The 12,953-nt window shown below is 38.0% G+C and overlaps 1 protein-coding gene across 3 annotated transcripts in view; it reads right to left on the bottom strand.

Moving 5' to 3' along the window:
* LOC128693407 (zinc transporter ZIP1-like) overlaps positions 1-12,077 on the bottom strand; it is a 55,503-nt gene extending 43,426 nt beyond the window's left edge. The window contains exons 1-2 of one of the 3 annotated variants that reach the window (XM_070097367.1): positions 11,956-12,044; positions 11,390-11,434 (exon numbers count right to left, since the gene is read on the bottom strand). Coding sequence is in view for 1 of the 3 variants with exons in the window: in XM_070097365.1 (XP_069953466.1) it covers positions 10,992-11,003 (12 nt within the window). In the remaining 2 variants the exon portion in view is untranslated. Of the gene's footprint in view, positions 1-10,991; positions 11,195-11,389; positions 11,435-11,955 lie in introns of those variants that run through there. The other 2 variants (XM_070097366.1, XM_070097365.1) reach the window with 2 other exon arrangements.
* Between the last annotated feature and the right edge of the window lie 876 nt (positions 12,078-12,953).

Below are 12,953 nucleotides of genomic sequence, written 5' to 3'. Positions count from 1 at the left end.
CTCATAATGGTGCTGTACTCAGACAATAAACTTGAAAAACAAGTTACAAGTTAGTCAAAATAAGAAGGAAAGATTTGTAATAGAAATGAGTTTGAGGAAACATCTCTATAAGTAAGAAAGCACTACAAAAACTAGAAAGTAGCAAATACATGAATGTGGCAAATAAGAGTAAAACAGCAGACATTAAATTATGTCTTCAATATCTCCAGCAAGCCAGGTACAGACAACACTGCCTATTCATGAAAAGGTTAGGAACTAAAACTATAATGCTAGGGAAGGAACACAATTTTCTAATGCCCAAATAATGCAGCCTGCTACCAAAACTTTTTTACACAACTTTCATTAAGACTGCAATAAATTACCTAACAATGTCAGTCAGTAATGGAATTGATTAGTTCAAGGCTGAATTCAAATACATACTACTTTATTTATTTTATGCCATAAACAGATAATGTAGTTTACATGTAATAAAACATTCTCAGGCATGAAAGGTACAGAAAGGGAGGAGAGTGGCTATTTCTATCACAAATATAATGCTCCACTAAAAGGAGGCAACATGCATAGTGAACATGTCATTCTTAAATTGTGATTCAGATTTTATTTCTCAGATTATTTTGTAATATTATAATATGTAACTAGGATTTGCATTACATTAGCTGTTCTTCTGTCTTTTTAAGGATTTACTATGATTTGCAAGACAAAGTCTTGCATGAAACTGACTATAAACTCACATGTATATATGCTTAGGATCTGTTTTCAAAAAAATTATACTTGACAATACACCTATATTGGCAGACATTTGCAGACGTAAGTTGTCTTTATCTCAATGGGATAAATTTCAAAATGGTATCAGGTAAATTGAAAATGATTCTGTAATACCCACTGCATTTAGAAAAAAAGCTTTCTTATGAAACTCCTCTATTAAGTTAAATTTTTTGTAAATATGATTGAAAAAGTTCCTCCAAAATTTAACAGCACATACTATGAAGGCCTTTGGATGCATTTTTTCAATCAAAGTTACATAAAATTGCACTATATAGAGGAGCTTTATAAGAAAGTTAACTGTAGCTAGAATGCAATGAAAAACTCTTGAAACTACATCAAGCCTATAATGATACTGCCTACTTAAAGGTAAAGTCAAGGAGCAACATGCAATTTAAGTTTCACAAAAAAATGGAGAGTGAGCACTTTGTGCAATGGTGAAATTGCCAAACGAAAAAGTTTAATTTCAGATTTTTATCTGTGATAATTAAATGTATAATATGTATTAAAATATTATGAAGCGGGCAGCATGCAATACTTATTACACATGAAACATATATCTCATACTTTATATTCATAAGCAAAAAATGAATTTATAATATAATCTGTCCAACTGTAGGATTTATAGCACAATAGTTACATTTGTTTTATTCTTTATTTTTCATGGAATTTTCACAAGAAACTCTTATTACATAAATATGTAGAAGATTAGAAACTTTATCACATAAATGTAGGTATAGTATACATATTAAATATTTTTTAATTATAGATTTCTTAAAATCAATCATCCTGACACACTATTTTTATATAACGAATATAATTATAATTATATATAAAATACAGTGGACCCCCGGTTTTCAGCCGGTGAGGAAATCGAAAACTTTTTTCGGCAAAATTTCCCCCCGGATTTCGTGCATCCACTTGGAAATCGGTGGTACCAGACACATTCACCTGGGCTGCTCATACACTCATGACTCACTCTTGGGCACATTAAATGCCTTCTTTTAGGTTTATATAGACATTTTCATTAATCCATCTATGATATTTTCTTCAAAATCATAGAAGAAACACATTACATATATGTATAGCATATAAACATGCCTTTGTTACTCGTTCACTAAGTGTGTCCCTCTAGTCTTAACGCCATAGTTATAATATTAATACGTAATAATAATCACTCTTGGGCACATTAAATGTCTTATTTTAGGTTAATATAGACATTTTCATTAATCCATCTATGACATTTTCTTCAAAATTACATAAGAAACACGTTATAGAGCATATAGCATATAAACATAGCATATAAACATGCAATATTTATATGCTATCAAGTGGTGAGTTGGGTGGAGGGTAAACATTACATTTTCTCTGGCTGAGCATTAGAGAAAACTGTGAATCTGGCGTCTGGCCCAGTCACCACCCTTAATATGCATTTGTTTACAATTCTCGGCATGAATTATTCATTACTTCTCCCTTTGTTTATGATGGCATCTAAAGGTACAGTGAAATCCTGGATTTCAGCCACCCTGGGATTCGGCTGCTTCGGGTTTCACCCGCTTTTCTTTGGCCAAATTTTGTCCCGCGTTTCGACTGGTGTACTGGACCTGTCCGCCTGCCCGCGCAGGCATCGTCAGCCAGTCTAGCGTTGCTTATCCTTGAGTAAACGCACGCATGCACACACACCAGCAAGCTGGCCAGCCAGAAAGTCAGCCAGCCAGACAGCCAGCCAGCCAGAAAGCTAGCCAGCCAGAAAGCTAGCCAGCCAGAAAGCTAGCCAGCCAGCCAGCCAGAAAGCCAGTCAGCCAGAAAACCACCCAGCCAGAAAGCCAGCCAGCCAGAAAGCCAGCCAGCCAGAAAGTCAGCCAACCAGCCAGCCAGAAAGCCAGCCAACCAGCCAGCCAGAAAGCCAGCCGGCCAGAAAGTTAACCAGCCAGAAAGTTAGCCAGCCAGAAAGCTAGCCAACCAGAAAGCCAGCCAGCCAGAAAGCTAGCCAGCCAGCCAGAAAGCTAGCCAGCCAGAAAGCCAGCCAGCCAGAAAGCCAGCCAGCCAGCCAGAAAGCCAGCCAGAAAGCTAGCCAGCTAGAAAGCCAGCCAGCCAGAAAGCCAGCCAGCCAGAAAGCCAGCCAGCCACTAATTGTGACTCTGAAAAGTGTGCAAAGTGGAATGAGTTGCAAACTTTTGTTGAAAAGTATCACCCTGACCAAGCTGAAACAAGCCATACCTGCAACATGTTCAGTGACAAAACCTTGTCCCACTTCAGGGAAATCTTAACCCTTTGACTGTTTCAGTCGTATTTATACGTCTTATGAGCCACTGTGTTTGACGTGCATGTATATATATACTCATAAATTCTAGCGACTTCAAATCAAGCAGGAGAAAGCTGGTAGGCCCACATGAGAGAGAATGGGTCTGTGTGCACCATATAAAAAAAATCCTGCAGCACGCAGTGTATGAGAAAAAAAAAACTCCAACTTTTTTTTTTATTAAAATGCCGACTTTGTGGTCTATTTTCGTACAGTATTTATGGTTGTATTCTCGTTTTCTTGGTCTCATTTGATAAAATGGAAAACATATTATAGAAGTAGAGGTGATTTTGATTGGTTTTACTGTAAAAGGAACCTGGAAATGGAGCTCAAAGTAGGGGAAATGTTTGATTTTTGCCGATGTTCAAAAGTAAACAAATGATGCCATTGTCCAATAAATGTCCAACTAGCTATTCTAATATGCAGTCATGAATGAGTTGACATTATTTATACAATTATTACAATATTGCAGTAGTCTGCATAACAGTAAATCTTCTATTTTTTGTTTGAATAAAAATTCAAAAATAGAAAGCAAGAGTAATATCAGAGGAGCCTGGAGACGTGACTGATGAACAAAGAAAATGTTATTTTAGAGCCAGGAATGTCTGCATTGTTCATTCTGGACCATATTTTGAAATTGTCATATTTTTTAACTTTTTGCGAAATTGGCCAAATTGCAAATTTCTGACCATGTTACTGGGTAGTTGAAATCAGTAAATGGGCAGTTTCTTGTACTCAATCGATAGAAAAAATGGAGTTCTAAAGAAATAGCTATGAATTTGGTCGACTGGAACAATGAAATTAGCCAAAAGTAGGGCTCGAAGTGGGCAAAATCGCAGATTCGTAAATATCGCCGAGGTCACTAACTTCGTGAGAGCGTAATTCCATAAGTTTTCCATCAAATTTCGTACTTTTGGAGTCATTACCATTGGGAAAAGATTCTCTATCATTTCATAAGAAAAAATAATTTATTATTTTTTTTTTAGTTTTTGCGACACCAGGAGAGACCTCAGGATTAGGGGTTGCGACAGTCAAGGGGTTAAAGAGATGCCAGAAACAGCACTCTTGACAGTTATTTTGTGAGACAGGGGTCCAGTGACTCAAGTTGGTCCTAGTGGCCTTAAAAGACAAAGAAGGTAAGTAACCCCAGATAAAGACTTATTACTTAAAGTCTTTATGGAAGGGGATTTCCCTTCCAAACAATAAGTCCTCCCTCCTTCCTCCTCCCTATATTCCAGATGCCAGCAAGTCTCTTCAATAAAGTAAATGTTATTTTAAATGTTTATTTAAATTTTACTTTATCTATATAACATACGTACAGTGGAACCTCAAAAATCGAACTTAATCCGTTCCAGGAGCTAGTTCTAAATTTGAAAAGTCTGAAATTCAAAGCAATATTTCCCATAAGAAATAATGGAAATACAATTAATCCGTTCCAGAAACCCAAAAATATTCACAAAAATAATACATTTTATAGAGATTAATTACAGTTTTACATACACACAACAAATGCTATATGTAGTCTTTAATTATGTATAGTAATATAAAATAACATTTTTACTTACCTTTATTGAAGATTGGTGATGGCATCTAGAAGATAGGGAGGAGGAGAGAGGGAGTTTGGGTTTGTGTTTGGAAGGAGAATCCCCCTCCATGAGGACTTCCGGTATCAAAACCCTCTTTGGGGTTGCTTCCCTTCTCTGTATTTTAATGCCACTAGGACCAGCTTGAGTCATTGGACCCCTGTCTCACAAAATAACTGTCTACAGTCCTCTGTTTCTGCCTCACAAAATAACTCTACAGTCATCTGTTTCTGTCTCACAAAATAACTCCACAGTCGTCTGTTCCTGTCTCACAAAATAACTGTTCACAATTGTCTGTTTGTCTCACAAAATAACTCTACAGTCGTCTGTTTTTGTCTCACAAAATAACTCTACAGTCGTCTGTTTTTGTCTCACAAAATAACTGTCCACAATCGTCTGTTTGTCTCACAAAATAACTCCACAGTCGTCTGTTTCTGTCTCACAAAATAACTCCACAGTCGTCTGTTTCTGTCTCACAAAATAACTGTCCACAATCGTCTGTTTGTCTCACAAAATAACTCCACAGTCGTCTGTTTCTGTCTCACAAAATAACTGTCCACAGTCGTCTGTTTCTGTCTCACAAAATAACTGTCCACAATCGTCTGTTTGTCTCACAAAATAACTCCACAGTCTTCTGTTTCTGTCTCACAAAATAACTGTCCACAATCGTCTGTTTGTTTCACAAAATAACTGTCCACAATCGTCTGTTTGTCTCACAAAATAACTCTACAGTCGTCTGTTTCTGTCTCACAAAATAACTCCACAGTCGTCTGTTTGTCTCACAAAATAACTGTCCACAATCGTCTGTTTGTCTCACAAAATAACTCCACAGTCGTCTGTTTCTGTCTCACAAAATAACTGTCCACAATCGTCTGTTTGTCTCAAAAAATAACTCCACAGTCGTCTGTTTCTGTCTCACAAAATAACTCCACAATCGTCTGTTTGTCTCACAAAATAACTCCACAGTCGTCTGTTTCTGTCTCACAAAATAACTCCACAGTCGTCTGTTTCTGTCTCACAAAATAACTGTCAACAATCGTCTGTCTCACAAAATAACTCCACAGTCGACTGTTTCTGTCCCACAAAATAACTCCACAGTCTTCTATTTCTGTCTCACAAAATAACTGTCCACAGTCCTCTGTACATCCTGGCAAGCTCAACAAGTCTCACTCCAATCTCATACTTCTGTATTATTTCCTTCTTCACATCTATGGTGTTTCTCATTTTCTTTACCACAGGGGTACCGCTAGCAAGTTTCTTTGGGCCCATGGCAGCTTATTTCACAGCCCCACAAGCACTAAACACAATTAAATAATCGTAAAATGTGTGAATGAGATCGCAGGTTAGTGTTCACTCAAGCATAAACAAAGCTAGACTGTTCACAGCGCCTGTGCGGGGACGCGGACAGAGCGGGCCAGCGGACAGGTCCCGTACCTGGCGGTCTGAAATTAGGGGCGCGTTCAATAATTGGGACATAGTTTGTCCGAAAAAATGGTCTTATTTTCGAAACGTCTGATATTTAATACGTTCGATTTTTGAGGTTCCACTGTATGTGTATTTATCTGTGTTATCTGGAGTTTATCTGGAGAGAGTTCCGGGGGTCAACGCCCCCGCGGCCCGGTCTGTGACCAGGCCTCCTTAGGTCAGTGTCCCAGGATGCGACCCACACCAGTCGACTAACACCCAGGTACCCATTTTACTGATGGGGAACATAGACAACAGGTGGAAAGAAACACGTCCAATGTTTCTACTCTGGCTGGGAATCGAACCCAGGCCCTCACCGTGTGAAGGTCTGGAATGGATTAATTTTATTTACATTATTTCTTATGAGAAATATTGTTTCACATCTCAGCCGTTTTGCGTTTAGGCCTAGCTCCTGGAACAGATTATGGCCGAAACCCAGGGATTCACTTTAGTTGTTAGAAAAGATTAAACTCAGTGAACATGGTATGTCGAAGGTAATAATATGGCTGTGTTCTGCAGTGTAGGAAGCCGGTAGGTGTAGCCCAGGACTACATATGTGTACCTACATCTACAGGCTACCTACATCGACTTCCTACAAATAAATACTACTCACCTCTCGCCCTACATTAAGACTACAAATATTTTAAGGTAAGTAATGAATGTACTAACCACTGAAGAACTGCAACACTATAGTTATTTTCTATAAAATTAATTTTTTGTTAATATTTTTGGGTGTCTGAAACGGATTAATTGGATTCACATTATTTCTTATGGGAAATATTACTTCAGTTTTCAGCCATTTCAGATTTAGGCCAACCTTCTGGAATGGATTAATAACAAAAACCAGGGGCCTACTGTATATGAGTAAGATGAATGAAGAGAAATTACATGTATGTACAACATAATAATAAAAATGATATATGTACATATGTAGTTTGGACCCTTTATATGCCTTCCTTTGATGTATTGTTTTTATAGTTCCTTGATAATGTGAGAAGTCATGAATGCACTTGGAATTTCACTATTCTTTCACAGTGGTTGTTTTGCATATTCTGATATCACCTGTTTACTGTGATCTTCTTGCATGTACATACAAGTTTGGATGAGACTCAAAATGTGGACCCTGATGGACATATTTTCTTTCTCAGGAATTGCAGGGATATTTTAAGTTAGGTCACCATAAAATATAGATTTTGTATACTGTACGTATAATGACAATAGGCAATGTGTGCTTATATATAAAAAAAAAATGGCTTAGTGTATTGCAATTGCCTCTGCATACATCTCAACTAAATAAAGAACTAAACTACACTAGAGGACTCCAATGGAACTAAACCCTATTGAAGAATTATTGTGTTACATCATCATAATATGTCATTTTGAATATTTATATTAACTTCCATGTGATATAATATAAATACAGCACATAAGAATTTAACATTAAGTTATACAAGGACCCCAATGGAAATAAGTCACTTTGACTTTTTTTGGGGGGTTATCCTAGGAAATTTACACACGTTACTATATGTATAATTGTACTTGTTTGCACCTGCACCTAAATAAACTTACTTAACATACTCGTCCTGCAAACAGCTTAACTGAAATATGGAAATGAAGTAGGCTTATTTAGGTAGAGGTACACGTATCCCTGGAGAGGGTTTTGGGGGTCAATGCCCCTGAGGCCCAGTCTAAGACCAGGTATCATAGTGGATCAGGGTTTGATGAACCAGGCTGTTACTAACAGCTGCACAGAAACTGACCTACGAACCACAGCCTGGCTGGTCAGGTACTTACTTTTGGTGTCTGTCCAGTGCCTGCTTGAAGACAGCCAGGGGTTTATTGGTAATCCCCTTTATACAAATACAAATACAAACATTTATGTATGCTGGGAGGCAGCTGAACAGTCTTATTGTGTTGTCTCTCAGTGTACTCACGGTGCCCCTGCTTTCATTGGGGTAATGCTGCATCTCATGCTGAGTCTTTTGCTTTCATAGGGAATGATTTTCGTGTACAAGTTAGGCACCAATCCCTCTAGGATTTTCCAAGAGCATATTATCATGTATCTCTCTCGCCTGCATTCCAGGGAATACAAATCAAGGGCCTTCAACCGTTCCCAGTAATTTAGGTGTTTTATTGTACTTATGTGTGCCATGAGAGTTATTTGTACACTCTCCAGGTCAGCAATTTTGCCTGCCCTGAAGGGGCAGTTAATGTATAGCAGTATTCCAGCCTAGAGAGAACAAGCGATTTGAAGAGAATCATCATGGGCTTGGCATCCTTAGTTTTGAAGGTTCTCATTATAAATCCTATCATTTTTTAGTAGATGCAGTAGATACATTGTTGTGGTCTTTGAAGGCAAGATCCTCTGACATTATCACTCCCAGGTCCATCACATTGCTTATTCGCTCTATTGTATGGTTAGAATTTGTTGAATACCCTGATACAGTTTTAATTTCCTCAAGTTTTTCATATCTGAATTTCATACTGTTTTGAGTGGCCCATTTGAAGTTTTGGTTGATGTCAACTTGGAGTCTTGTGGTGTCTTCGATGAAGGACACAGTCATGGCAATTCGGGTGTCATCAGCAAAGGAGCTATGGCTTGCATCTCTGTCTATGTCAGATATGAGGATGAGGAATAGGATGGGAGCAAGTACGGTACTGTGCCATGTGGAACAGAGCTTTTCACCATAGCTGCCTCAGACTTTATTCTGTTTACTATTACCCTTTGTATTCTATTTGTTAGGAAGTTAACATCTGCATTTTTTCTATCCTCTACAGCAGTGGTTCCCAAGCTGGGGGTAAATTACCCCCTGGGGGTAATTTAACCATTTTTGGGGGGTAATGGAGGGGTGACAGAAAAAAAGTTATGAATTCTGAAAATCAAGAAAACAATGCGGTACCCGGCATGAGGATTATTGTTAACTTTGTCTTAGTATATAAAGTTGTAAAGTAAACCTATTATAAGTAAGTAATAAAGTTAAACCAAATGACAATAAACATCAAAAACTAATATACAGTATTAGAAAAGAAGAAATATATAGCTAAGTGTGTGGAAACCCAAAAGTATTTTGACAAGTATGCTTCAGGACAAAAGTCACTCAGTAGCCCAGATCGACCTGTCCAGTACGCATCACTCACTTCCTGAGGCTGCCTCTATTTCACACTGTCAGTTTATCTGTGAGCATCAGCCGAGGTAGACATAAGCTGGTATGTATGTGTACTGCCCTGTGCAGTATATAGTTAGTACTTACCCACTGTTACTGTGAATTTGTAGCTATTATTAATTTTATATATAATGTATGTGTGGTTCTTACGTTTTCAATAGTTTTGCTAGGATTAGCAGAGTATGCGAGGCTGTATACGTTCACGTTTAGCCATATATATCAATAATAACAACATTTTGTGAAAGGGATAACATGCTTTATGTGGCATGTTAAATAGGGTAACAAGCTGAAAAAGTTTGGGAACCACTGCTCTACAGCATCCAGGACCTTGTCACAGTGGTCCAGTAGCTGGGACAGGCAGGAGCGACCTGCTCTAAACCCGTGTTGCCCTGGGTTGTGTAACTGATGGGTATCTAGGTGGTTGATGATCTTGCTTCTTAGAATGCTTTCAAAGATTTTTATGATATGGAATGTTAGTGCAATCAGGCTGTAGTTCTTTGCAATTGCTTTACAGCCACTTTTGTAGAGTGGGGCTATGTCTGTTGGTTTTAGTGAGTGTGGGATGACCCATGTCCATGCTCCTCTCCATAGATTGCTGAAAGCACATGACAGGGGCTTCTTGCAGTCCTTGATGAACACAGAGCTCCACGAGTCTGGGCCTGGGGCAGAGTGCATGGGCATGTCCTTTATTGCCTTTTCATGGTCTTGTGGCATTAAGATAATATCCAAGATTTTTGAGATGACCAAATTTTGGGTCTCATTCATAAAGAATTCATTTAGACTGTTGACCCTTAGTCTGGGTAATGGCTCACTGAACAGTGAGCCGTATTGGAACTTTAGCATCTTACTCACCTCTTTGGTGTCATCTGTGTAGGTCCCAATAAAGGAATGGAACAGACTGCCTGCACATGTCAAAGCCAGTCATAGCATGAGCCAGTTCAAGAAGAGAGCCAAAAGGTACCTAATGAATGTAGCGACAGAAAGGGAGGAGAATGATCTTTTATTTTTATAGCTAACACACATGTAAATGTAAATAACTCTCTTTACCTTATTCCTAGTATATATGCTTTATAGTATAATAATATCTCCTACATTGTATAATAATGAGGTATTAAAAGGACCCCAATGGGTTATCCTAGGTTCTCTACACATATGCTGCTATGTATGATAATCTATGTAACTGTATTTGTGTATACCTGAATAAACTAACTTACTTAATCTCACCTAAGCAGGGGCCCAATACTGGATGTTGTTTTACCCTTAGATTTGGCATATGAGAAAAAATATTTTGTTTTTTTCTAATTTCCTTTATGGCTTTTAGTTCTTATTGAGATTCTTGTCTCCTGTAAGATAACTTAAGCTTAAGTTTGATATTTGCTATTTTTCTGACCAGTGCCTCCCTTCGTATTTCAGATATATTGGCCCCTCTCAGTAGCTCTGTGATTCTTCGCCTTTGTCTGCATAGGGAGTCTCTCTCTCTTTCTAGTTTACATCTTCTCTTTCTTTTTCTTAATGGAATGTGCCTTGAGCAGACCTCAAGTGTCACAGAGTTAATTTTTTCTAGGCAACAGTTTGGATCCGTGTTGTTTAGGATATCTTCCCAGCTTATTTCAATAAAGACATGGCTGACTTGTTCCCATTGTATGTTTTTGTTATTGAAGTTGATCATAGTGTAAATCAACTAGGATAACTCCAAATAAAGCCAAAGTGACTTACTTCTATTGGCATCCTTGAGAGGTTATATAATTTCACTGTACTGCATTATCCACTGGACAAGCACCTAAAGTCGGTTCCTGACCAGCCGGGCTGTGGCTCGTACGTTGGTTTGCGTGCAGCCAGCAGCAACAGCCTGGTTGATCAGGCTCTGATCCACCAGGAGGCCTGGTCACAGACCAGGCCGCGGGGGCGTTGACCCCCGGAACTCTCTCCAGGTAAACCTATTTAATGTATATACATTATTGGGTTATCCTATGTTATTTGCACTATGTATGATAACTGCATTTATATGAACGTGTGACTAAATAAACTTATTTATGTGAGCCGTTAATACCTGTGCCCTGAAGATCATTGTCAAATGAAATTGTCATGTTTATAATACTTCAATAAAAACTTACTGGGGAGATCTTTGAAATTATAGCAGCAGCACAATTTCCATAATACTGAAATACAAGAAAAAAAGAATGATGTAAAGTCATTAAGTAAATAAGTTTATTCAGGTACAGGTACACATAAATACCGTTACAAAAATTATCACAAATAGCAGCGTATGTGTAGAATATCTAAGATAACCCAAAAAAGTCAGACAAACTGACTTATTTCCACTAGGGTGATGAATATATTATGCATTACAATGGAAGTAAGTCACTTGGTATGACTTGTTTGGGTTAACCTTGGTAATTTACTCTATGCATGATAACTGTTCTTATGTGTACATGTGCCTAAATCTGGGTTATCCAAGGCGATTTACACTATGTATGATAATTATACTATATGTACCTGTGCCTAAATAAACTTACTTAATCCTATAGACGGTAGAGGATGACGTAACAGGGCATGGATGAGATCATCAGGTCACGAGACCAACCTTATTTCCATCATTCACACACCTCTTGTATTATTCTTCATCCAATTTAACCTTCACACATCAAGGTTAACACTAAAACTAAAATGTGTAACTCACCTGTCCTCTGGACTTTCAGACAGAGGGTCATAAATGAGGATAAATGTATTTATTTACAAACGCTACGACCTCCTCAGCTGCTCTTGTTTACAACCAGAGATTCAGCGGTTAAACATTTTTACGCTACATTATTATTAGTATTATTATAATCAAGGGCTATACAGCTTTACACTGTCAAGTTTTTGTTGAAATATGGCAATATCTAATTAAAAATTTAGCTTGTTGTTTGCAACGTTTTATTTATGTAGGTCAATACCTAAATAAAGTGTTTTGTTGTTGTTGTCAGTAAGCTTTTATTTCGGTATTTGAATGCATGACATACAAATGTTTTAAAATGATTTGGGATTAAACTAAATTCTTGGAGGTGTGCCCTTAACTATATGTGGTAGCAGGGGTTGAGTTACAGGTGCGAGTTATAAAGCTGAAGAAATACTTCCTAACATGCCTTGCTATGTCCCATCTCTGAAACATTCTGTCCTTATCCACCGTGTCAAATTTCTTGACGAGGAGAGAGAAAAAGAGAGATTCGTGAGTCTGCGTGCTCCTTACCCGAAATAATAATTTTATTTCTACAAGTAAATATACAAGGTATAGAGGCCTAGCTGACATCCATGACATACTTTTATATAGAAAGCCGCTTGTTAAGCAAAGTATTTCGGGCAAACTAGGTCAACTTTGTCCCAGGATGCGACCCACACCAGTCGAGTAACACCCAGGTACTTATTTTACTAATGGCTGAACAGGGACAGCAGATGTCTTAAGGAAACACAGCATAATGTCGGGGACTGACCCCCAGACCTTAGTATGCGAGCTGAATGCTCTAGCAATCGAACTACAGGACACTTGAATGATCTACACACACTCGTGAACAAGAATGAACCTTATGAGGCATGTCCAAGTAGGGTGAATATTAAAATGGTATAAAATACCGACAGGTTGTTAGGTAAGACACATATGCAACAGTTAGGTATCTTTATTTCGAAACGTTTCGCCTACAC

The sequence above is a fragment of the Cherax quadricarinatus genome, chromosome 57 (assembly GCF_038502225.1).
Source record: "Cherax quadricarinatus isolate ZL_2023a chromosome 57, ASM3850222v1, whole genome shotgun sequence".
In the NCBI taxonomy this organism is placed as follows: domain Eukaryota; kingdom Metazoa; phylum Arthropoda; class Malacostraca; order Decapoda; family Parastacidae; genus Cherax; species Cherax quadricarinatus.
This window is presented reverse-complemented; position numbering and strand designations above follow the sequence as displayed.